The sequence below is a fragment of the Fusarium proliferatum genome (assembly GCF_900067095.1).
Source record: "Fusarium proliferatum ET1 genome assembly, contig: FPRO_scaffold001, whole genome shotgun sequence".
NCBI lineage: Eukaryota > Fungi > Ascomycota > Sordariomycetes > Hypocreales > Nectriaceae > Fusarium > Fusarium proliferatum.
The window spans coordinates 6,051,392-6,076,904 of NW_022194790.1; the positions used below are offsets into that span (position 1 = coordinate 6,051,392).

Sequence of the window (25,513 nt, forward strand, 5' to 3'; positions counted from 1 at the left end):
ACGATGGCATTGTCCAATTTTCTTAGCCTTTTCTCCCGACTCTGACTCCAATATACGGCTTTGGAGTCTTTGTTTCATAACTCATCCCGACATGTCAGCCAGTCATGGATTACTACACCATCACGCTCATCATTCTCATCATACCGCTCATTATTGCTTCCTATTTGCATCACAGACATGTGACGTTGAAGGTGGAACGAGCCTCTGCGGCCGAATCTGGTCGTCTTGATATGATCGACGACGAGATACACGATATCGATCATGACTCAACTGGTAATAGATATTACAATTTCCGCAACAAGTTTCTGTGGGTTTACGGTCTGGCGATGGCTGCAGAATGGCTCCAGGTGCGTTTAAATGATAGGGATAGCACCCAATAGAGCGAAACTAACTTTCAGTGGCTCATCCCAGGCATCTTATTTATACAGCTGTCTGAAGAATACCCATAAGCTATCAGAGCCTGCCATCGCCACTCTCTTTGCCACCGGCTTTGTCTCTGCTGGAATCAGCGCACTGTTTGTGGATTCGCTGGCAAATAAGCATGGCAAAAGATCCATGTGCCAATACTACTGTTTGGTATACTCAGCTTCCTGTCTTACTACGCTCGCAGGTAACGTAATAGTACTGTTTGCGGGTAGAGTTATGGCCGGATTCTGCACTACATTGCTTTACTCAGCATTTGAGAGTTGGATGACAGCTGAGTATAAACGGCAAGGATTTGGGGATCGTGGGACTGCTTTGAGCACGATATATAGCATGATGGCTGTGATAAATGGCATTGTTTCTGCTGGAAGCGGCATTGTAGCTCAAGCAGCTGTGAGTGCCTTGGGTTCACATACTGCACCCTTCTTACTCAGTATCGTCTGTCTAAGCTTCGCACTGGTGGTCATCACTCGGTCCTGGGTAAACTCTGCCATATCCACTTCATATCGATTGCTAATCTATATCCAGGCCGAGAATCGTGGTACATCAGGCAGGCCCCCATTGGCCGAGACTTCATGGAAAGCCAACGCTATCTCTCTTCTGAGTATGTAACTACGACCGTCCGCCGTCGAATGCAGCTGACGATATGGGTAGAGGATCCAAGTCTGGTTATTCTTACACTAACCGTGTGCTTCTTTGAGGGCTCTGTCTACGTTGTCCTTTACTCCTGGCCCCAGACAATCATGTCATCGCGCTTCCATGAGAGGATCTGGGCAAACCCTCCTTTCGGTACCATATTCTCGAGTCTCACGGCCGCAATGTCTCTGGGCTCTTTCATGTTTCTTTACACCTCGCGTGATGCAAACTCGATACAAGTTTCATCGCGGACAATCCAGCTTGCGTCATCTATCTCGGCCTCGGCTCTTCTGTCGGCAATTCTACTTCGAGATGAGTCAAGTCGCTTTTGGGCGTTCTGCGTCTTTGAGATATGTGCCGGGCTGTACTATCCCAGCATGGCCTATCTCAAAAGCCGGGTGACTCAGGAGGAGCGAAGAGGTCGAGTTTACGGATTGATGATGGTACCACTCAATTTCTTCACTGGGCTCTGTCTGACTACTGTTAGCGAAGGTATGTTGCAAACCACGACCCCATGCTTCGTATTATAGGCATAGTTGCTTACGAGAGAATCTAGGAGATGAAAGCCGTGAGAACAGACTCATAGTATGCAGTATCCTGCTCTTGCTTGGGGTTCTTTTAATGTCGCAGTATGCTCCTAAGCAAAGCAGATCTAATTAAATAGACAGCTGCTATGCATGATACCCTCGCCCAGACGGTGTCGACACCATGAGGATGATCTAAGTCCGTTAAATATTAATCTAAAATCTCTAAATCTACAAACATATATCTAAACTTCCTCAACGGTCATACTTCTTTTCTCACACTTTATCATAGCCGATACTAACTCAGTAATCTCAGAAGCAAATGCTTCAGCCATCCCATGATCAAACACCTTCTCATCGTACATGACTTTCAATATCGAAATATCCCCAAAAGACTTCGATACCTCCACCACAAGCGCATATGGCTGATACATCCGCACCTTTGACTTGGCCATGACAAGCCATCGATTGCGGGTTGTTGCATCATCCAAGGGAACAGGGTCAAATGGCTGCGAAAGAAACAAGACCTTGTTCCCATGAGCCGCGCGGGACACATCCAGGGTCTGGTAGATATCGTCGAGTCCAACTAACCCATTCTCCGTGACAGCCCAAAAGTCTTCTTGTAACCTCGCGAGAAGATCTGAGACCTTTTCTGTGGAGTTCGTTCCTGTCCAGATCGGCAAGAAATTGGCTAGTGTTCCGTTGATGGACTGAGGATCCGGAAGTGCCACGTTCCGTCCGCTGAGGAGATAATCGTAGCGAACATGATCACTCTTCGTCGCCCTAGCCAACCAAAGAGTGAAGGCAGCCTGGAATATGATACTTGGAGTGACGCCATAGTTCCTTGCTACGTGCTCAATGCCACGTGTATCCATCTTCATCTTGATACTGGCGGTGACTCGAGGCTCACTCACTCCCCCGAGATCTTGACCCTTCAAAACCTGAGATGATTGCCCAGCGTGTGTAGATTTGTTCTTCCAGTATTCAAGTGCCTTGGACTTGTCTTGTTCAAAAACGTGTTGAGCAAAATCGCGGAACTCCACGCGAGGAGGCAAAGGCTTTCCTTGTAGAATGTTCTCGAAGTGTTGATCAAAGACACGTAACAGAGTTCCGTCGTATACCGCGTGGTCCATCTTGATGACCAAGTCCCAGGATGAGTCTCCGTGAGTGATGATGGCGTACTTGATAAAGGGGCGACCGAACTCAAAGCGTGTTCGCCAGAAGTCTTCGAGAAAAGTGGGCATCTCATCCTCCGAGTCCACGGCGACAGTTGTGATGTTAAGCTTTGTGTCGCGAAGGACAACTCCTACCCAGTTCCCGGAAGATGCCTCTAGCCATGTCGTTCGTAAGATGTCATTGGCTTCAGTTAGTTGCTTGGTAGCTTTGATCCAGGCATCAGGCTCGATGACACCAGTCATGCGCCGCACGGTCTGAAGAACCCACATCTGAGAGTCTCGGGCGCCTTGCTTCAAGAACTCTGCTTGGCCGGGTGGACAAGGGTATGCTGTAGAGATGAAGGTCAGTATCCTGTGGTCTATGGGTCAACTCGTGAGAGAGAGCAACTTACCATACTCAACGTGATCATCCCATGTAAGCCCAGTGCTTTCAATGGCCATCTTGACATTCTCGGGGACGTTAAAAACCCTCTTCTTGCCCACAGCTTCAGTATCCAGCTTTTGCATGGCAGAAGCCATGTCCTTGAGCTTGGGAGATTGGAGAATATCGAGGACTGTGAGGTGATATCCCAGTTTGCGAAGATGGCCAGTGAGACTGATTGCCGTGATAGAGTCACCTCCCAAGGCTAGGAAGTTTGCCTCCCGTCCAATCTGATGGGTCGGTAGGCCAAAGATATCCGCCCAAACCGACTCCAAAGCAATCTCAGAGAGTGTCTCTACAGGCACGACTGCGTGGTCTTGGCTGGGAGACTCAAGCACACATTGCGACAAGAAATCCCGATCGAGGTCCTCCAACATCTTCTTCAATGCCTTGCGGTCAACTTTGCGAGAAGGCAGCTTCGGGAAATCGATCATGGGAATGACGAACTTGGGAATCATATAAGTCGCCAATGATCCAAGTTTCTCGTGCAGGCTCGTAAATGTATCTCTCATGGTGGAAGGTTCGAGAATACCAGTGCCATTCATTCCAGCAGTGGTATCATCGTTGAAGGTACAGAAGGCAACCAGGTGAACTTTATCATGAACCTTGGCAGCCACAGCAATCGCGTCCTTGACAAGACCCGAGTTCCGAATGGCATTTTCAACCTCCCCAAGTTCAATGCGATGACCATGGATCTTGACTTGGTTGTCTTTGCGGCCAAGACACTCGATCTCACCATCAGGTAGCCATCGTGCCAAGTCACCAGTTCTGTAGATACGAACCTCAAGCTTAGCGCTATCAACATATGCAGCAGCCGTCAGCTCAGGACGGTTTACGTAACCATCTGTAACTTGAGGACCAGCAATACACAATTCTCCAACTGCACCGTAAGGCTGCAGTGTCTCGCCGTTTGGATCAAGGATGAATGCCATGACGGTATCAAAAGGAGCACCAATATTGCCGACAACGTGGTTTTCTGATAGTGACTCAATTCGCTTGGTGGTTACCACCATCGATGTCTCAGTTGGTCCGTAGACGTTCAAGATCTTGCAGTGAGGCGCCCAAGTCCTGATGACGTCTGAGGTCAACGGCTCACCTCCAACAATGAGTGTTTCAAATCGCGGGACATCTGCCGGGTTGAGCAACTTGGCAACCGTTGGTGTGATGATAGCCTGACGGACATCCATTCGGTTGATACAGCCTGCAATATCAGAAAGCAAAACGTCTGTCGGGGCCATGCATAGTGTGCCGCCGCTGCTGAGCGTGTTGAAGAAATCTTGAACCGATGCGTCGAATACGTAGTTGGCGAACTGCAAAGTCCTCCAAACGCCCTGGCTACGGCCTTCGACTTGTATCATGCTTGTGACGGCAGCTGCAGCGGTTCTGTGCGGAACTTTGACACCCTTGGGGAGTCCTGTGCTGCCGGAAGTGTAGATGAGATAGGCGAGATTGGCTGGAGTATGGTTGACAATGGGACAAGAGTCTGTATCCTCACCACGCGAGCTTTTCGGGCTCAAATCCTCGTAGCCCTTCATTACCAGCGTCTCAACCCCAAGTGACTTCTTGACATGATCGCCAAACTCTACGTACGCGGGATGAACCACAATGAGTTTTGCTGAGGTGTCAGACACAATGTAGGAGTTTCTGTCTGTGGGATTGTCGGGACTCAAAGGAACGTATGCTGCTCCAGCAATCATTGTGCCCAGAATTGCGACCATCATGTCAACTGACTTGTCAAGCATGATGGGCACAAGATCACCCGGTTGTACGTCAACATCGATAAGGGCATGAGCAAAACGATTCGCAAGTTTGTCGAGGGCTCGATAAGAGATAGTATCCTCATTGTTAAAGTCAATCGCGACAGCATCTGGAGCCTCTTGTGCAATTCTCTTGAATGCGCTGTAAAGAAACTCAGGCTCTGGGACTCGAAGTGTCGCCCGATTAGAAAGTTGGTTGAAGACGAGGTCATATTCAGCAGCGCCCATGATGTTGGTAGACGAAAGAATAGAACCAGGCTTCTCGCAGAAAATCCCTAGCAACTCTACCAACGAGTCCTTGATGAATCCTAAGCGTCGAGGATCTATGTTGCTTGAGAGTCGGAGAATGGTGGAGTCGCCCTGTCCTGATGACTCTTGGACCTCCAGAACAGTCATTCCGTGTCCAGACTCCCATTGAGGCCGCGAACCACGCATCTTGAAGATCTCGTGGGACTTTCTTGGCCTCTCGGTCTTGTTGGCATCGATCAAGATATTGACGAGAGTGTCGATGTCTTGTGCACCAATACCGCCTGCTTTCAGCGCTGCGGCGATACCGACTTGAGAATGCTTGAGTAGCTGAGAAAACGAGGCTACTGTCTTCTGAGCGATATCTCGGAGGGTAGATTCAGTGTCGAGCTTGATCCTCTGTGGAACAGTGCTCATGGTAGGTCCATCGAGATCATTGATGCCAACGACAGGAGCTTCTCTGCCTGAAACAGTGGTTGCGAAAGTGATGTCGTTGGATCCCATCTGCCGGGAGAGAATGATGGCCCATGCACTGTAGACGACTGCACCGAGAGTCATCCCAACACTTCTGGCGCGTGCAGTCAGACTATATCCAAGGTCGAACTCGAGTTTGCTGCTGCTGTAGAGCTGGTTGCTGTTCAGCTTGAGCACTTCAGCACCTTGGAGGTACTCAGACCAGAATGAGGTGCTGTTAGCAGAAGGCTCTCGTTGCAAGTATCGGATAAATCGGCTCAGGTTTGGACGGTGAGGAACCAGTGCACCGGTGTAGACTGCGGCGACATCGTCATACAGGAAGCCGTGAGACCAGAAGTCAAATAGTGAATGATGCATTGTCACGACCAGAGCTTGATCTGACGTAATAGTTACCTTCCAGAGAGGCTTATCCATATCCCAGTGATGAACACTACCACTGTGCTGGAAAGCCTCTAAAGTCTGTCGGGTCTCAAACCATGGAAGCTCCACGTCAGTCCTCACGGTCTGCACGAAAGACTGTTTGTATGGAATAAACACGGTACGCAGGATGTCACGAGACCTGAACACCTGCTCAAAACTGTCCCTCAGGCGTGTGAGATCCAGATGACTTACATCCCAAGCCCGAGAATAGGTGTATGGATCTGAGGGCGAATTGACTGACACCAGCATGGACTCTTGGAAGGGTGTGACAGGATAGGCGTCGCTAATATCGCCGCTCACCGGCAAGTCTTGAAGCAGCTTCTCGTCCTGAAGAAGTGAGAAGGGCTTCGGGTCTTGCTCATCCTCCATTGAAACAGTCTGAGATCGAGATGCAATGTTGCTGAGAGAGGTGTAGGCCAACAGGTCACCGAGTTCAGTCGCTAGACCGTGCTCGCGTAGCTCTGACACAACCCGGATGGCCTCAATGGAAGTCCCGCCAAGGTCGGTAAAAGAATGAGATCGACGAATGACAGATCGGTCAATCTTGAGAGATTCTGCCCATACTGATGCAATCTTTTGTTCAACATCGTTGAGGATTTCGTCCATATTCTCTTCGTCGCCCAGCTCCATGAGCTTGGCAAAGCCAGCAAAGCCGAGCTCTTTTGCCTTAGTTCGCAGCAAGTGATAGTTGAGCTTCCCGTTTCCATTTCTAGGAACCAACTCAATGGGAATCCAAAGAGTTGGCGTCATGAAAACTGGTAGGTTGGCACGAAGATGGTTCCTCGCCGAGTTGACAGCATCTCTGAAAGAAGATCCGTCATCGAGAACAACACCAGTGGCCAGGATTTGACGATCTTCCATCTTGACAGAAAACGTCACAGCTCCCTTGATCACGTCAAGCGATACTAGAAGACGATCGACTTCGGCAGGCTCGACCTTTTGCCCATTGATCTTGACTTGCATATCGACACGTCCTTCAATCTCGATCTGACCATTGGGAAGCCATCGAGCCTTATCACCAGTCCGGTAAAGCTTTCCAGGACCGAATGGGTTCGCGACGAATGCTTTTTCAGTCAGTCCTGGCTCGTTGATGTAGCCTTGGGCGAGCTGTGGACCGGCGAGACACAGTTCACCGAATACGAGCAGTGGTGAGAGCTCAGTACTACCATGACGAAGGATGAAGACGCTCGTGGTGTCGATTGGCGGGTCCAGTATGCGAGGGTTCGGGACTTGACCACCCACTGCGGCCAACGGTCTTCCAAAGTTGAGTTGCGTGCACTCGCTGAGGCCATACGTATTTCTCAGTGTAAGACCCTTGACGGAAGACCAAGTGTTCACAAGCTCTTGAGGAGTCTGCTCACCCACGAGGGTAATACTCTTGAGACTTGGAATATCCTTGGGCGACAAAAGAGAGAGGGCAGAAGGAGTAATTCCGAGGGCATCGACCGAAAGCCGATTAATGACTCCCGCGAGATCCCGAGTGAGTTCTTCCTTGGGTGCCAGCACCAGTGTTCCACCGTTAACAAGAGTACTCAAGATGGTACGTTGAGCAGCGCTGAAACTTGGGTTGTAGAAGAGAAGCCACCGGTTCAGCCCGTTCAGAGAGTGGTGCTGCATCCCACTCGTGGCGGCCTCATGAGTGAGTACTGCACCTTTGGGCTTTCCTGTGCTACCAGATGTGTAGATGATGTAACAGCGGTCTTGCGGCTCAACGTGTACGCCAATACCATCAGTATTGTCGAGTGACTCTGCGGCATCAGTACGTAGTCGCGCGTAATCCTGTTCAATATTGACAGTGTTGGGGAGCATGTTCATGTATCTGCGAGTGGACAGAACCGCTGCTGCATTGCAGTCGCTGACGACTTGCTCGAGGCGACTGACTGAGAAGTCTGGATCAAGCACAGTATACGCTGACCCAGCCTTAAGAACCGCCAGGATAGCCACGACCAGCTCTAGAGACCTGTCAGCCAAGATCGGATAGACAGCACCCTTCTGAAGCCTCAGCCTCCTCGCGAGTTGGTTGGAAAAGCTGTTAAGCTGGGCGAAGGTGAGGCTAGCGTCGCCCTGAAAATCAACTGCGACTCGTTGAGGGTATTGAGCCGCAGTCTTCTCAAATAAAGCAGGAATAGTCGTAGCTTGCACCTTTCGGGTGCTGACGGATCGTGATAGAATGAGACGCTTTTCAGCATCCGAGACGAGCTGGATGTCGGATAGAGGGAACTTGTCCACTGCGCTCAAGCCCTTGGCGGCACTGAAGATCGCCGAAACAAAGTGCCTAAACACCAATTCGACCTTCTCCAGTGGGATCTTGGTTGTGCACTTAATAGCGAGTTGTAACACGCTGGCATCGTTGATGCACAATACGACGGGGAACTTCCGCAAGCTTGGGGCGATGCAAGGTGTGTTGGTTGTCGGGCTGTAGCTAACGGCTGTTTCGATCAGCATGCCATTTGTTGCCTGCTCTTCGATTCCAGTGTAGCCGACGAATGCGTGACGACCGGCTTCCGTATGGTAATTGTCCAGGGAGTCGCAAATGTCAGAGAAAGTTGCATCTTCGCCAGTGGGAACGCGCAGTCGGACGGGATAGGTCTGGTCAAGGCACCCAACGCAATTGTCTGCGCCCACAAAGTTTGCGTCTCGGCGCACAGTTCCGAAAAGAACTTCTTCAGAGTCGGAGTGGGCGCTCAAGACATGGGCCCAAATTGCTTCAAGGAACGTCTGGCGCCATGACTTTGAGTCTTCGCGAGACTTTTCAAGGCTATTTAGCGTTGCTAGCTCTGCGCCCTGGATCACAGCACTGACACCGTGTCTATCCTGGTTGAAACCATCCAAAGCGTCAGGTTCAAGACCAAAGATTGACTGGGGAGCAATGTCTGAAAGGGTCTTGGACCAGAAGGTTTTGGATGAGGCGATGTCCTTGCGCTTCTGTGCGAGGTATCGTGTGTATGCGGTAAAGCCAGTGCTTTCGATACCAGGAATACCATGGATTTGAAGAAGACAATCGAGTCTGAGCGTGTGAAGCGAGGTTGTATCAATCAGGGCCCGATGGAAGTGAAGGACGAGATTGATCTCGTCAGAACGGTTGTTGGCTTCAACCGTCAGGAATGCTGAGCCTCGATGAAGTTTTTCAAACCCTTTTTCAGGGCGGCGCCATTGAACAGGCTCGATGCATCGCTGGACCACGACTTTTGGCGTTGGTCCATTGGTAATGCAAGATCGAAGACATATATCTAGTCCAAAGGTTAGTAACCACTTTCATATGAATTTTGATCAGAAAATGTAATACTTACAGTGATATGCCAAGGATCTCCATACATCAAGGACTTTCTCAGAGCTTAAGGCAGAGGTCTTTCCAGTGAAGAGCACTGCTTCAGCCCATTGGACATCCTCCTTAAGAATATCCTTCTGGACTTCTGTCGCAGGAAGGACAGTCTCAACATCGGAAAAGCCCATGTCTTTCTCGTGCTTCACCAGGGCTTCGATAGGCTTGAGACTGAGACCGTCTTGGTAGGGGAGGAAGAAGTCCCCATGCTTCTCAACGTGGTGGTAGAGCTTCATGATGGAAGATTATTAGCGTATTTAGGGGGTTACCAAAAGATGGTATGAATATTAGTCTAAGTGCTTTGATCTATGAGGATGATATGCTTGTGATATGAAATTGATAGTTGTTTTATAAGATTGTTCCCATATTTATACTAAATATCTTTCGATGATCTCTATTTCAGTTCTTTCCTTCATACCTTTGGGAAATTCTTTCACATCCCGAGGTGGTGACACAAGGACTCCGGCTCAACTGCCTTGTCTGCTGCAAGTATCTGCAAGTAAGCAGAGCGGCAATGCCGAACGTTGTTCCGAAGGATTGGATTCCCTGCCGTACAAGGAGTAGAACACATCTCGTCATACGTTTCTTACTATACGTTACTCAAATCGTTTGGGAATAACCTCACAAAACTGGTGTAAGACGCGGACTATGCCTTTCTGGAAGTGGCGATGATGCATGTACTGGATGTAGTATTCGGGTTGAACAGGGCTTTCGACTACGACCCCCACGATCTATGCAGTCTCACTGACGCCACGAGGGTTGCATCGAAGACCTAACAAGGTAGTCATTGAATCAGCGGCTGCATCCTCAATCCTTTCAATTACTCGTTCGTAATTGCGGCTCCGTTAAGATGTGTTTCACAAGTGGCGATATGCAGCTGCACAATTGCAGAAAGGGGTGGTGGGTTGCAAGTAAAGGATCAGAATCCTTCGAAACACTCAGAAGCAAGATCGAAGCCTGCATCTCGAAAAAACGTTTCCCAAATCGTGCATATACATCATGTTTAAAGGTTTTAAGAATGTGACTGCATTGATTTCATCCCGAGGGTTGTCACACTTTAGCGACATGCAGCTAGAGAATGTGCTAGAAGCGGCCCGCTTCCGAGGCGACGCTAATCTTACACAGTGTTTGTTGTACTGGGCAGGAAATGTTCCGATGAGCTGAGAACAAGGGGTTTTCGTATGCGACACAGGCCAAGACAAGGCTATGATACTCAAAAAGTCTGACTTTTAGTGATATGTTGACCTCGATGTGATTGCTGTTATGGCAGATGAATGTAACGTTACATCATGTCTCACATAGTACTTTTATATATATAGGGATTTTCACAGACACTTCTCAAAGTCAATACAGCAAATTCGAACCAAATCACGAGAAATCATTCCAGCTCTTTTGCAAACTTCCCTCCATCTTTTTCATTTCATTGTCAAAAATGGCTTCTTGGGACAACCGCGTTGTCACCAACGAGCACTTGCTCCCTTACGTCGACTCCAACACTGCACCGCCAGACATCAAGGCAGCGCTGCAAACTCTACCATTCGAGAGGAACATCTTCAAGGTAGGTCGGCCCTCCCCTTACGAAGCCTTAACACAATAGGCTAACTGGCTCTCAAAGCTCCTCGCCAACAGCAACGTGTTCTTCAAACCATTTATGACACTCCTTTCCTCCAGCTGGAGCGAGAACCGAAAGATTCTCCCTTCTGAATGGCAAACCACTGTTCTACGTACAGCAGCCACTCTTGATGCCCCCTACGAGTGGGATGTTAACGAGCCTGTTGCCCGCGTCCTCGGTCTCTCTGAGGAACAATTCGCGGCTCTTCGCAACCCCAAAGAACCATTGCCTGAGAGCCTGTTTACTCCGCGTCAGCGATTGATCGCTCGCATTGTTGAAGAGCTCAGCCGCCAGCCTCATGTTAGCAAAGAGGTCATGGATGAGGCTTTGAAGGCTTTCAGTCATGAGGAAATTACTGAGATCTTCTTTCTCAATGGTATTTACGGTTTCTTGGCTAGGTTCATGAATAGTGCGAAGATTGATTTTGATGAGCCTATCCCTGGCCTGCTGGACATTCTGCGCAAGTACAATGCGTCAGCTATTGAGCGAGAGCAGCAGGCAAAGAAGGAGACCTAGGTGACTGGAAGCCTTAGTGTAGATAAAATTAATTATTATTTATATATCTTAAAAAGTTTTGTTTTCTTGCAGCTTGCCTCTTGTTACTATGTGCAGTAGCATTCTGCCCAGACCAATGTTAATAAATGCTGAAAACTGAAGTGGGCCAAAACTCATTTGCAGTTGAGAGTTGTGGCCGAAAAAGAGAACTTAGTAGATTTCGCATAAGGTTAATTAGAATAGCGCGGTTAGTATATTTAAGTATGCCATAATGTCTAGATGAAATATATAAAGTTAAAATACTAATAAATTACATATTAACTTAAGTCTCTTCAATAGGAATTTATAATATAAAAAAGATAAATAAATAAATAAATAAATCAATAAGTAATTATAACTTATAATATTAACTTAAGGCTTCTTATTATAGTGAAATTATATATTGCTTATTAAGTAGCTATAAAGATATAATTTATTAAAAGCATTTTATTACTTTTATAATATTTAGTATTTATATATCTTGAGAAAACTTCCTTTGCCTAAGAGCTTGCCTGTGCTATGGTTTCTAGATAACAGAAGCCTGGACTAGTACTTCTTTCATTTAGGAACATCAGTCCTAAGGACCCAGACGCACGAGCCAAATATACTGCTCTGTGAAAGCTGGTAGTCCAAGGCATCTATGTAACATATTAGAACTCAATTCCTGTGACACATTTTTATTTCTCACATACTATACCAAAATGAGCTGAGGACTTAGCTATCAGCAAGCATTGTTACCCCTTTCAGTGTTGGACAATATGCACACTACATGACGCAATCTCACTATATGTGACAACTCGTAAAAGATTTCTGCTTGCATGAAAGGGTTACATTACTACCTAATCCAACTACCCACCACTTGCGTTGAGCCTCGCAAGGCGCATATGCAGCTAGATCCTACCAAACTGCAAAACCTTCTTGACCCGTCCCACCTTGTCACCAGGACCTGCAGTAACAGCCTCCTTCACATGCCTCTCAAACTCATCCCTGCCTTCAACAGCCCAAGGAACCTGAATAGTCTCCACAGGTGGCGTACGCAAAAGTCCCTGAGAAAGCAGGTCCTGGAACCACAGCAGGAGAGATTCCTGCTCTGCTGCAGTCCGAGCCTTTAGCTGTTCAGACAGTCGGAAGTTCCGAAACTTGACCTCTGACCAGAACAGCAAACGCTGGGACAGGCCAATGGTTCCACTTGCGCCGCCGAGAGACCCGTAGTTGACATATGTTCCACTGTGAGAAAGGACATTTGCAAGTCTCTCACCGGATTCACCAAAGACGGCGTCGATGGCGAGCACGATACGACCCTTGGCAGCAGCATCCGCGAGTTCTGCCGAAGCCTGGGTGCCGTGGTTAGCGAGATCGTCTTCGGTGATCACGATCTCAACGCCCTGGCTCTGCAGATCAGCCTTGAGAGCATCGAAAGTGCTACCCTCCCGATCACGCACGACGCTGCAGGTACAAACACCCTTGAGACGTGCAAACTGCGCTACAAGCCTCGCGATGTTTCCAGAACCTGCGTTCTGAATGATCCAATCACCAGGCTTCAAGTCACGCATATCCTCTACAAGGAGGTAAGCGGGCAGAAACGCCATGCGCAACAGAGATGCGCCAAGCAGATCCTTCGTGGGCGACAAGGGAATAACATCCGTCACGCTAAGAACAGCTTGGCTTCTCCAGGTTCCTATACCATGTCGACGCGGAACAACAAAGTCTCCGGGCCGAATGTGGGTCTGCTCTGGGTTGGTCAAAGGACCCACTGCGTCGACGCAAGCCACGCCGTCATAGCCCAGAACAGGCTCGTTGTCTAGGGTATGCAGCGGTTTGACTGGGTAGCGACCTGCAAGTACGAGGAGGTCTTGGGGGTTGATTGGGGAGAAGATAAAGGATACCAGAATCTGATCGACGCCGATAGAATCTGGTGGAATTTGTTCTTGTTTAGAGTAATGAAATCCCACAGAGGCTGGTTTGCCGTCAGAAGATTGAATTTGAGTAATGGCAGCCATTTGGCAGAGAATGGTAGTCGAAAGCTGGAATGCAACGAGAGTCAAGTGCTTGAATTGAACTGAGTATTGTTTGCGCTGGCTAGTTTCTTGGTCCAAAGACCCAACTTTATATCCCTGACGTGCATCACTTTAGTCCGCAGCCTTCTGGAGAATATCCTTAACAACCTAGACAACATCCAGAGATCTTGAGATGCAATTGCGGCAGCTAGTGTTAGCTCACAATCACGCGATTTCCCCGAGCCCCTCCATCGCCTCGCGTATGCACCCGACCCCTGGTCAACGGGGTACAAATTCCATTTTCAGGCTAAACCCCTTGCGAATACCACACAGTGTGCTGTAACGTTACGGTACGGGCCGGATTTCGTGTCGTCTTGTTCCTGTTTTCTTTACCCTATAGGGCCAGACTGGCAGGGTTCTGAATCCCTTCACTTTTGATGTTTTCCATCGTTTTCTACGCAATTTCTAAGCCTCGTTTCATGCCTGCTGAAACCGGTTGTTAGTTATGATAATTACAAAATTAAATATGAAAACTTTTATGCTTCTCCACAGCATCAGAAATACATAACCCCAGATCACGACCTAGCGTTAGAATTATATCTCATCGTTCAACAGTATCTTTTAGCGTTATAACCTTAGAATCTTTAATCTTGTAAAAATTTTAATACTCTTCTTCACTATGTCTTTTACTCAAGAGAAACAGTCCGGGCACAGCTCGGACGAGTCTCGATTGTCTCCATCTCCGGGCCCTGAGTCGTTAGGCAATGAAGCCCTCAGGGAACCCCAGGTTGAAAAGCCAGCACCAGACCCTTCTCCTCGAAATGTTCATGGTGTCAAGGTATGCACCAAAGACCCCCATTGCGGACTTGTTAGAAGTTTGCTAACTCTTAATAGTGGTTCCTAGTTGTCTGCGCCCTTCTCTCTGCCCTGTTCCTCTACGCTCTGGACAACACTGTAGTCGCCAACGTCCAAGCCAAAGTTGTAGAGACCTATCAGCGCGTTGACCTTGTTCCCTGGCTTGGTGTCTCTTTCGCTCTCGCATCAGCCGCAACAACACTCCCGTGGTCGAAAGCCTATGGCACATTCTCGGCGAAAAAGCTGTTCATTGGCTCAACTACCGTCTTCATGGGTGCATCTGCACTCTGTGGTGGCGCTCCTGACATCAACTCCTTCATCGTCGGCCGTGCCATCGCTGGAGCGGGAGGTTGCGGCATGTACATGGGTCTTTTGACACTCTTGTCAGTCACCACTACGAACGCCGAGAGACCAAAGTATCTCAGCCTTACGGGTTTCATCTGGGGTATCGGTACTGTTCTTGGCCCTGTGGTTGGAGGATCGCTTGGCGATAGTAGTGCGACTTGGCGATGGGCCTTTTACCTGAACCTCTTAGTAGGGGTTGTCATTGGTCCAATTTACGTTCTTCTCCTCCCCGACTTCAAGCCTCAAGCTGGTGTCCCCTTGACCAACCGTCTAGCTCAGATCGACTACATCGGTACAGCTCTTTCTATTGGTTCTGTCTTATGCCTCATCATGGCGATGAACTTTGGTGGAGTCCTTTGGAGCTGGGATGCAGGCAGGAGCATTGGTCTGTTTGTGACAGCTGGTGTCTTGCTCATCCTGTTTGTGCTCCAGCAGGTCTTCCAGGTTGGCACCACGTTTGAGAACCGGCTGTTCCCCATGCACTTCTGGAAGAGCCGTACCATGATTTGTCTCTTCTTTACAATGAGTAAGTCATGCATCCAGAAAAGTCTCTTGTATTAGTTCACTCAAGCTAACTGCTTTGTTAGTGCTGGCAACGTTTGGCAGCTTTATCGGCATTTTCTACCTGCCACTGTATTACCAGTTCACTCGCGGAATCACGGCTGTAGAGACATCAGTCCATCTGTTGCCCTTCATCCTGTTCCTCGTCGCCTTCAACTTGTTGAATGGCCAATTCATGGGCCGAACAGGATACTACTATCCTTGGTACATCGTAGGTTCTTTGATGGAGCTCATTGGTGGAGTTCTCATGTGTAAGTAACATCCATTCTCTTCTAATACCTCAACTTAGGCACTAACTATGCATCAGATACCGTCGATGAGCACACATCCAATGCCAAGATCTACGGCTACACTATTATTCTGGGTACTGGCGTTGGTTGCTTCTGTCAAGCTGGTTTTGCAGTCGCTCAGATGAAAGTCAAGCCTACCGAGATCCCTTACAGCGTTGGCTTCATGACAGTCGGACAGATGCTCGGTATTGTATTTGGCACCGGCATGTCTGGCGCATTATTTGTCAACTATGGCCAGCAAGCTCTCCAACGCGTCTTCCCTAACGTCTCCAAAACCGAGATTGCCGACGCTCTCGCCGGTGTCGGTAGCGGTCTCATCGATTCCGCAAAGCCTGACGTAAAGGCTGAGGCTATCCATGGCATCACGAGAGCGATTCAACTCGCATATGTACCTATCATTGCGGCCGGGTCCATTTGTCTGATTTGCAGTCTCGCGATGAGGAGGGAGAAGGTGTTCCACTAAGAGGCGCCAGGATCCATTAGACTATCAGGACCGCTCTCGATGTCTGGTCCTGGTAGTCTCTAGAACAGGGCTCAATAGGCAATTTTCAGCATCATAGCTCAACTAGAAGAGGGAGTCGTCCTGCTAACGAGATGAACTCTATCTATCTATTTTAAGACAGCAAAATGTGGTATAATTATCTATTATGTCGCGATAGGCTTTAAAGTTGGCTCTAAGAGCTTGACTGAGGTAGTTAATGAACTTGGATGCATAAACGCCAAAAAGAACATTTTGCGCTTGCCCCGTACTGGAATCGAACCAGTGATCTTATCATTACTAGTGATACGCTTTACCACTGAGCCAACGGGGCTTATTGAGCGTCTTTAAGAAGCTTGGGTATTGACTTGTTATTGATCTATATCATGCTTGTTATACTCTCTTTTGCAATACTCTCAGCCATTCGACTTGTATCAGATAATCTTTGCCTTTAATTATCATTATAACAACACTTCTCCAATAACGGTAATCAGTAGATATATCTACACTCAATTAGTTCTGCTAGCAATATCCTGCTTGGCATCCCTTCTTCTAAATCGCTCAACTAAATCATCATCTTCATTCTCCTACTTCCTAGAAGCCAAGTCAGCAGCATCGCTTCGCTCGCTAGGCTTCACATGTCAGGACTTTTCTTAGGCCTCATGAAGTTAATTATGCTGTAATTTCTACAAGCCTGATTTACGATTTGATATGCTGTATCAATTGACCAGCCATGTGACATTGTTTCCCCCCTTTGAGATCCAAGAGACGCTTCTCGGCGTATTCATGGCGGTCCTGCGAGTACGAGCTTATTCTCACTTTCGTTGCAACGCGTTATAGGGACTACATGGCCCTAGCAGCAGCGAGAGAAATACACTTTGACCGCATGTAATACCTAGCTCGAAAACATGTAGATCGACGGTGTATTAGACTCGTAGAACTTAAACACGTTCGACGAATGTCACATCCAAAGTGCCTGTTTATTCTCTGTTTGCTTCTGTCAATAGTTTTGAAGACGAATCCTTCTGACTTCCCATCTTTTCCGGATTCAGCAAGCTTTGTGCGGGGTGAATACTTGCAGCCCACGATCAGATGAAGCGTACCTATCACCTCGTACTCTTGGCCTCGATTTTCAGCGTTCCCCACACCCCAGCCGCTATTTCTTTAGTGCTGCAGCTTAGCCTAAGGAGCCAGTACTTATTAGTATCCTTTACCCCTTCTAGTGCTGGCAATTTCACTTCTGGTAAAACTCATGCAGCTCTGGCTTAAATGGATATACGAATGGCGGATTCGACATCGAATGAGTCACCGGAAATGCAAGATGATCAAGAAAGGTCCTCGTTTGTATGCGATACATGCAATCGACAATTCTCAAGATATGAGCATTTGAAGCGACACACTCAGACGCATACTCATACAAAGGCTATCGAATGCACCCACTGCAATAAAAGATTCAGTCGCAAGTAAGCACCATCTCTCATCAGGAACAAGCACCTCGTTTGAGCCATGCCGATAAGTTGCTTACTGTTGGCGAATCTCTAGGGATGCAGCACAACGACATGAACGGTTACATGAACGCGAAACACCTGGAGGCGCACAAACCTCAACAGCTTCGTCAATACGGAGAACGTGTGCGCCTTGTTCCAAATCACGCATCAAATGCTCTGGAGGGACGCCATGTACCTACTGCGCCGTGAGGAATTTTGTATGCTCTTACCTCCCCCGGAAACGACGGGGACGTCAGATCATGCTCAGTGCCTCTGACGAGCAGGGTTCTGTAGGTACAACAACGGCATCAACTGTGCAGTCGCCTGCTACTGTAGCTATGCCTGGGGCCGCACTCGATTGGCTTGAAACTTCGACGAGCCAACAAAACGTGACTTCTGCTGTTCAAGTCCAGACGAATCTGACACAGAGTGATCAAATTACCAGTAACGACGGCCAAAGCTCGTCAGTGGAAAGCCATCTTACGCGTGAGCCTGAAAGACCGACAAATACCGTTGGTGATATCCCAGACCCCTATTCATTACCCACAAACTGGCTTCCATTTGACGATGTCCCACTGAACAGCGCATTTCTGCCTAGTCTCAACGACATACCTCGTATAGCATCTGAAGTCGGTGATGCATCTACAACTGCTCCCCAGAGCCTCGAGACGCAACCATCGTTTCCAATTCTCCCAGAAATACACGAGCAGAGCCTACAACAAGACCATGTTTCTGCCTTGATTGCTTCTATGGCCTCCAACAAGCAAAGGAAAACGCAATTTTCGGACACTAGTGACGATCCTGCGCTCCCCGGCACTAAAGCCACGCATTATTCAGACGGAGCGGGTTTCAGGGAAAGCCGAGCAGAGAGATACATGCGCCAACGACGCGCTGCTTATGGTGGGGACAATGGGCCAAGTCCGGGTCAGCAGGTCCACATATCATGGATCAGCGACCTAGATGCCAGAGCCGCGGCAGCAAGTAATCGGATTGGGGCATCAAGTGACGTTCCAGATAGTATATTCGAGGAGCTCATGTCAAGACTGGACTCTCATGCGACTAGCTCCCATATACTTGCCGACTCTGCAGCGCACAAAGAGAGTCTGCTAGCCAAACGCACTTTTCAACTATTTATCGGTCTCTACTTCGAGCACTTCCATCCGGTAAACCCCTTCGTTGACAGATCACATTTGTCTATCCCTCTTTGGGGCTGGAGCTTGTGCCTAGCTACCGCTGCGATTGGTTCTAAATACTTTGGTTCTGAAGAGGTCAATCGCTTTGGAGATTGCTTATGCTGTATCCTGCATGAGCTCATGGCAAGAGAAGTATAGCAATGGCCATCTCACTATCTGGTAAGAGTCTAGCTGACTCTGCATAGCTCGATTTTATCGACTCCCAAGAGCCGTTGCCTTATATTCAGGCTCGAATCCTGGCTTCAGTTGGACTCTGTCAAAGTCGTCAGCCGGAACTACTCAGATGCGGGTACAACGGCTTAGCAATGGCAGCACAAGCATGTCTTCGGCTTCGCTTATTGAGTGAGGATGACAATATCGGTTCATATCAGACTGATCAGAGTCTGGAGCAGAAGTGGATCACCTGGCGATTTCGAGAGACACGAAGAAGGACGGGTCTTTTCGTTTGGGTACGTAACTCGCATCCCCTGTTTGCGATTGCTCTCACATTCTAATATGACTCATAGTTGGCCAGTTGCTACTTTGCTCTGGCTTCTGAGCATCATCCGTGCTTGTTCCCAGATCAACCTCAACTGCGGCTTCCATGCCGAGAGGAGCTATGGGCGGCCAAGTCGCCAGAGGCCTGGTCTTCGGCAAAGCTAGCTGATAGAGATGCCGATCCAATAACCTTCTCTGCCGAAGAAGCCTCAAGACCTACAATACCTGAAGTAACGCTGGAGATTTGGCGAAACTTGAAGTCGCAGAATTCATCGGATTCCTTTGCAACCATTGTCATAATCCACATGCTGGTCCATCGCAGATGGGCAGCTAACGGATATTTGGCTGATGCGCTTCGCGACATACCACAAACAAATCAGCCAAACATCCATGTACCCGAGAGAAAGTACCTCGGCTCAGTACCCGAGTACATAAAGTGGCGCAATCAGTGCTGTGACTGCTTTGATGTGCTGCACTGGGAAGCACTCAGTCTATCAGCTAAGGCAGAAGGACTTGAAGATCCAGTATTACTGCATCTACACTTAGCTCGACTCTCACTTCTCGCACCAGTCCAAGACCTCTTTGCGTTTGCTGACCAGAGTACTCTCTCGGGAATTACACACATGACCCCCAGTAATCTCTATCGTCACGGTACCGTCAGCTCAGAACCAAGACAGAATATCAAGATCTGGGCGACTCAAGATCGATATAAAGCTCGCCTGGCAGTCATACACGCTGGGGCTGTTCTGTGGCATGTCAGGAGATACTCATCAGACTCGATTGTTGAACCATGTGCGCTCTTTCTTGCATCGTTGGTGCTCTGGGCTTATGGTCAAACTTCGAACATCCGAAGGCTTTACGAATCTGCAAGCACTATAGCGCAGTCTCCGACGAGCGACATCGAGGACTCTGTGAGTTCTGCGACCACGACACATGGTTCGTTAGAAAGCCATGGGATGCGCGACTATGCGTCAGCCAGGCGGCGGATGCCAAGCGCCATGCAATTAGACAGGCCGATGGACGATGAACTTGTTCAGTACTTTATAAGATTTGGTGAGGACCTGCGTCTTCCCCTTGAGGGAGTCGATGACCTGTGTGCAACCGAAGGCCCATTACAGATGCTACAAGAGGCATCGAGTTTACTGATGGAACAGCACAAACCTTGGGGTATTTCTGAGACTTACGCTAGATTTCTACAAGACCTAAAGATGTCGCAATGGGAACTGTGAACGCACATTGGGTGGAATGAGAGTTTATACTCGCCAGAAGGGAGCCAGTGTGATGTATACTTAGTTCTTAGTTGATAACCCGATATCTTATAGAACCATCACTGATAGGTATGGATGTAAAGCTGTCTCAAAAGAAAACCAGATCCGCGAGCTCCAAGGCTAGCGGCCACAGGGGAGCTCCCGTCCAGCTCTAAACCTTTACCACTCCTGCTCCCTGGCTGTTATCATAGGCATCAACGTGATAGGTCTTGAATTTCCTCGTCGGAAGCTTAGCCTCGAACATCAGGTCAAGTTCCTCGTAGCTGCGACCTTTTGTTTCAGGCAAGCGGAAAAAAGCCCAGACAACACTGAGACACGCAAAGGCGAACCAAAAGAATCCAGTTTTGCCTGTGATCCAAGGATTAGTATTCGTGAGATCTAAAATGGGAGTGATGTACTAACCCTTCCAATTCCAGGCAGAAGGATTCATCATGTACGGCTGAATGACATTGGCAACAATTTGCGCCAGGTAGTATGAGGTTCTGGCCAAGACCACGGTCTTGGATCGCAGACGCGTGGACGAAACTTCTGCAGGGATGGCCCATCCGATTGGGCCAACAGTAAGAGAGAAGGTGAGGAGCCAGATTAAGCAAAGGATCGACTGGACCCATTTGACGGCGGGATTGGAAGTGTTGGTAGCTAAGGCGCCGATGATGAGAAGCCACATGCTCATGGCACTCATACCTGCGAGATACAAGTTTCGACGGCCGATGTGTCTCATCAAGAACCATGAAGCAATGGTACCACAGAATGCCATTCCAGTGCCGCCGAGATTGAGATTGTACGAGGTCTCCGAATCCAATCCTGCTTGCTGGAAGAAGTACGTGGCAGAATAAGCGAATTGGGCACCGCAGGTGATCTGACCAAGGAACGACACACAAGCAATCTCAGTACGGCGTACATCAGCGCTCTTGAAGCAATCCAAGTATGAAGTGCCTTCTGCAATCCGTTTCTCGGTCTCGTTCGTGTGAATCATCAGTGCAACTAAAGGCTTTGCTTGGGGCTTCTCGTGAGTGGCCATGAGACGGAGGACACTCTTCTCAGCCTCGTCGTATCGACCCTTGCGGACTAGATACCAGGGAGACTCGGGCATGAATATACAAGCGACGAACAGAAACGGGATCCATAGCCATTGTAAAGCAAAAGGAACACGCCATGCCCAGTCGTTGTCCCACTCGATGAAACTCTTGAGAACTCCAGCGCCAATGAGCTGGCCTGTTGCGAAGCACATGTTGGTGTATGCGGTAAGATATACGCGGAGAGGAAGCGGGCAGAGTTCCGAAGCATACGCAGGGCCGATCGTGGCGAAGATGCCCCAAGGGAGCCTTGGTCGCGAATTAGCCGAGGTGTCCAAGAGGGTAGAGCAGAGGGGAGAGCTTGGTCGACTTACCCGCAGAGAATCTGTCCCACTGCCTGAAGCTCAACAGACATGCCAAAGAATGACACCATGACGAAAGCAGCCATCAATACCACACCGAGAAGGAACGCAGGTCGATACCCAAAGCGCTGTATGATGAACCCATTCAGGATGGCACCAACGATGGCGCCGGCTTGCGGGCCGCTCCCCATGGCACTCTGCCAGCGGGCGGGGATCTGGTATGTCTTGGTTGCATCCTGATATTCTCCAAATCGGCGAGCGTAGGTAGGATATGCATAGAGCGAGCCAATCAAGATAGTGTCATAGCCTTCCATGATAATGGATAGTGATACAACGAGGGACCAGACGACAGCCCACGGGTACGACTTGAGGGCTTGGCGAACAGTGAGAGCATGTTCATGCGCATTTGCCGCCTGGGCTTCGTCCAAAGTAGCTTCCCAGGAGCCAGAACGGCCAAGCATGACGTTGGAATTGCTCTTTTCGTCGCGTGTATCGTGCCTAGCTAGGCCTTCGTTGTGCTCGACCGAATGAGCAGAGATGGTCTTCTCCATGGCCGGTAAAATGGTTCTGTTTAATGCTGCTGCTGATAACAAATACTGATAGTAGAAAGGGGAGATAGGTGAGAATGTCTGGCCTTGAATACTCGCAGCGTCCGAGCTCTATACTTTATACTTGGAAATGAAATGCCTGATTCTGGCGACTTGGAGTCCCCTTCAGCTGGGATACTTTGAAGTCGCATGACAGCCGAATTAGCTCTCAAGCCCCATGGGGAAACGTCACGAAGTGGCCGGAATGCGGAGAAGCAGACCACATCGGCGCCATGCGCTCAATGTGAGGCATTGGAAAAGCGTAAAGAATGTCCATTGATCTAGGCTCAAGACTAGGTTGGTCTGCCAGGTTCTTCGGGATTTCGTTGTGTTCTTGAGCCTTTAGCCCCTAAGGCTACACCTAATCAGGGACAAGCCTCGTGGGTGAAGATTTATGTCGGACAATCCACCCCCACAATGAAAAGCCGATATTGAACTACTGACAGCCACTAAACCTTTACGACCAATCGAGTATTGGTATTCGCCATGGATGTTCGCAATTATCGCTTATTCCACCCCCACTCTGTATTTCCTAGTACCAGGTGTTTCCTGATGCTTCCTCCGAAGTGCGAGAAGCAGAAGCGTGACCACAACCAGCGCCCGTATTGGGAGGGGTAGAGAAGGGCAAAGTGCTTGGATAGGTAGAGATCTGCATTTCTAACTTGTATAAGAGAAAGTGCAGGGTTATTAGATCTCTAGGCAATCCTGCCTTGTCTACTTCGTTCAAGTCATTACAGTCTCACCGTCTTTCCAATGGCAGATAACCCTGTTTTCATCTCCTGGCAGACCACCTCACTGACCATCAACTTTGTCAAAAATGAGTTTGGGGCAATTTGTCTTTATGAGATTCTCCCCTTAAATCATCGCCATCAGAAGTCTGCTTCACCCCTCTTTGCCTCGTCTGAGCTACCAATTGTTAGTGTCAGGCTCAATGGCGAAGGCAATACCAATGACAAGACGGCAAAATCACTTGTTGGCGGGTATCTGTCTTCCAGGCTGAAATACAAAAGTCATCAACAGAGTCATGATGCAGATATGCAGAGACTGGACATTCATAGTGAGGATGAAAAAGCCAGAATCTCAGTGACTGCTCATTTGAGCGTGTACAGAGATGTGCCTGTTCTTAGGTCAGCAGTCACCATCAGAAATGAATCCAAGTCATCGGATGTTATTGTCACTCAGATTTCATCCTTGACCATCGGTGGCCTCACAACAAGGTCGAATGAATGGAACAAAAACTATGCCCTTAGGACGGCAACCAATAGCTGGTTCAGAGAAGCTCAATGGCGCAAACATTCACTACCCGACATTGGCATAGACAAGAACGGCATCTGTGAGCTACATGATGGCCACTCAGGGTCCCAGGCAACCTATGGTCTCCAGAACAGGGGATCCTTCTCAACTGGCTCGTACCTACCGATGGGAATATTGGAGTCTGAGTCAAACTCGGATACCTGGGCTTGGCAGATCGAGCATAATGGATCCTGGAGATGGGAAATCGGCGACTACAAAGATAGCGTCTACATCGCGGCTGGAGGGCCAACAAAGGCAGACCACGATTGGAGACATACTCTCTGTCCCGGCGACAGCTTCACTTCGCCTCCGGTCTCGCTGACTCGGGTTTCTGGATGTTTCCAAGACGCTATCCATGCATTGAACGACTACAGACGACGAATCATTCGGCCGCATGATGATAACAAGAGACTTCCGATTATTTTCAACGACTACATGAACTGTCTCATGGGAGACCCTGACGAAGACAAGATCGAGGCTCTGCTTGATCCTGTAGCCCAATCTGGAGCCGAATACTTTGTCATCGATGCCGGCTGGTACGCTGATGATAGCAACTGGTGGGATGACGTTGGATTGTGGGAACCTTCAAAGAGGCGTTTTCCCTCTGGATTCAAAACTCTGATGGACAAGATTAAGAGTAAAGGCCTCATTCCAGGGCTATGGTTGGAGCCTGAAGTCGTGGGCGTCCGGAGTGCCGTTGGTGAAAGACTACCAGAGGATGCGTTCTTTCACGAGAATGGGCAACGGGTTGTCGAGAGAGGGAGATTTCAACTCGACTACCGCCATCCGGAGGTGCGAGCCTGGATGACCAGCGTCGTCGATAGACTGGTGGTCCATTACGGAGCTGGTTTCTTCAAGTTCGACTACAACATCGAAGTCATTCAAGGAACCGATGCTCCAGGCCCATCTTCCGCTGGTGCCAACCAGCTCCTCCACCAGAGATGCTATCTCGACTGGGTCCGGTCACTTCTTGACAAGCATCCAAACCTTGTGATCGAGAACTGCTCCAGCGGTGCACAAAGAATGGATTACGCCATGCTGTCAGTCCACTCACTTCAGTCCACTAGCGACCAGCAAGACCCTATCCTGTACGCTGCCATCGCTGCAGCTCTGCCAACATGTGTACTGCCTGAGCAAAGTGCGAGCTGGGCATATCCTCAGCCGGAATGGAGTGACGAACTCAATGCCTTTACTGTAGTGAACAGTCTGCTGGGAAGAGTCTATCTTAGCGGTAGAATTGATCGTTTGAGCCCTTCGCAGATGGAGCTCATCATCGAGGGGATGGATGTTTACAAGATGATTCGCCAGCATCTTGTGACGGCACATGCTATCTGGCCTCTGGGACTACCTCGTTGGCATGATGATTGGATATCGCTGGGATTGGAGACTGATAATGGTCTGTACCTTTCTGTGTGGCGAAGAAGCGGTAGCTGCTCCATGGAGATACCGCTACCAAGATTGGCTGGCAGCTGCAATGTCCAGGTAAACGTCTTGTATCCCAAACGACTGCCTACTCAAGCCATCTGGAACGAAGGACATGATATTCTAGAGCTCAAATTTCCTGAGACGAGGTGTGCTCGAGTTCTTCATATAACTACCTAGATAGACAATTGATCATGCAGTACGTTCTAGTCTTATTCTTTTGTCTCTCTTTCCCATTGACGCGTCAGTGGACGAGGAAGCACATTTGGGGACGCGTTAGGAGGCTTTTGAGCAAAGGTAGCTTGTTACCTCCTGCTACCAGACGAAATACTAGTCTG

At 48.9% G+C, this 25,513-nt stretch overlaps 8 protein-coding genes and 1 non-coding gene across 9 annotated transcripts; 5 read left to right on the forward strand and 4 right to left on the reverse strand.

The window, feature by feature from the left end:
* Positions 1-104: 104 nt before the first annotated feature.
* FPRO_00119 (uncharacterized protein) lies at positions 105-1,615 on the forward strand (the record flags this gene model as incomplete). The annotated part of the gene is made up of 5 exons (XM_031225746.1): positions 105-347; positions 412-903; positions 952-1,027; positions 1,078-1,502; positions 1,547-1,615. 5 exons carry the CDS (start codon positions 105-107, stop codon positions 1,613-1,615), a joined length of 1,305 nt encoding a protein of 434 aa, XP_031076351.1.
* Positions 1,616-1,828: 213 nt separating this feature from the next.
* Positions 1,829-9,634, reverse strand: FPRO_00118 (non-ribosomal peptide synthetase; the record flags this gene model as incomplete). The annotated part of the gene is made up of 3 exons (XM_031225747.1): positions 1,829-3,087; positions 3,151-9,306; positions 9,367-9,634. 3 exons carry the CDS (start codon positions 9,632-9,634, stop codon positions 1,829-1,831), a joined length of 7,683 nt encoding a protein of 2,560 aa, XP_031076352.1.
* Positions 9,635-10,830: 1,196 nt separating this feature from the next.
* FPRO_00117 (uncharacterized protein) lies at positions 10,831-11,526 on the forward strand (the record flags this gene model as incomplete). Its single annotated transcript, XM_031225748.1, has 2 exons — positions 10,831-10,956; positions 11,014-11,526. 2 exons carry the CDS (start codon positions 10,831-10,833, stop codon positions 11,524-11,526), a joined length of 639 nt encoding a protein of 212 aa, XP_031076353.1.
* A 908-nt stretch (positions 11,527-12,434) lies between these two features.
* Positions 12,435-13,544, reverse strand: FPRO_00116 (uncharacterized protein; the record flags this gene model as incomplete). The annotated part of the gene is made up of 1 exon (XM_031225749.1): positions 12,435-13,544. The coding sequence occupies one exon, from the start codon at positions 13,542-13,544 to the stop codon at positions 12,435-12,437; it is 1,110 nt and encodes a 369-aa protein (XP_031076354.1).
* A 676-nt stretch (positions 13,545-14,220) lies between these two features.
* FPRO_00115 (aurofusarin/rubrofusarin efflux pump AFLT) lies at positions 14,221-16,055 on the forward strand (the record flags this gene model as incomplete). The annotated part of the gene is made up of 4 exons (XM_031225750.1): positions 14,221-14,379; positions 14,436-15,267; positions 15,329-15,553; positions 15,610-16,055. The coding sequence occupies 4 exons, from the start codon at positions 14,221-14,223 to the stop codon at positions 16,053-16,055; spliced, it is 1,662 nt and encodes a 553-aa protein (XP_031076355.1).
* A 277-nt stretch (positions 16,056-16,332) lies between these two features.
* tRNA lies at positions 16,333-16,404 on the reverse strand. The gene has a single exon. It is a non-coding gene; the product is annotated as a tRNA-Thr (tRNA).
* A 1,413-nt stretch (positions 16,405-17,817) lies between these two features.
* Positions 17,818-20,456, forward strand: FPRO_00114 (uncharacterized protein; the record flags this gene model as incomplete). The annotated part of the gene is made up of 3 exons (XM_031225752.1): positions 17,818-18,882; positions 18,936-19,199; positions 19,257-20,456. The coding sequence occupies 3 exons, from the start codon at positions 17,818-17,820 to the stop codon at positions 20,454-20,456; spliced, it is 2,529 nt and encodes an 842-aa protein (XP_031076356.1).
* Positions 20,457-20,892: 436 nt separating this feature from the next.
* Positions 20,893-22,424, reverse strand: FPRO_00113 (putative alpha-glucoside transport protein; the record flags this gene model as incomplete). Its single annotated transcript, XM_031225753.1, has 2 exons — positions 20,893-21,820; positions 21,886-22,424. The coding sequence occupies 2 exons, from the start codon at positions 22,422-22,424 to the stop codon at positions 20,893-20,895; spliced, it is 1,467 nt and encodes a 488-aa protein (XP_031076357.1).
* Positions 22,425-23,213: 789 nt separating this feature from the next.
* On the forward strand, positions 23,214-25,355 carry FPRO_00112 (uncharacterized protein; the record flags this gene model as incomplete). Its single annotated transcript, XM_031225754.1, has 1 exon — positions 23,214-25,355. The coding sequence occupies one exon, from the start codon at positions 23,214-23,216 to the stop codon at positions 25,353-25,355; it is 2,142 nt and encodes a 713-aa protein (XP_031076358.1).
* Between the last annotated feature and the right edge of the window lie 158 nt (positions 25,356-25,513).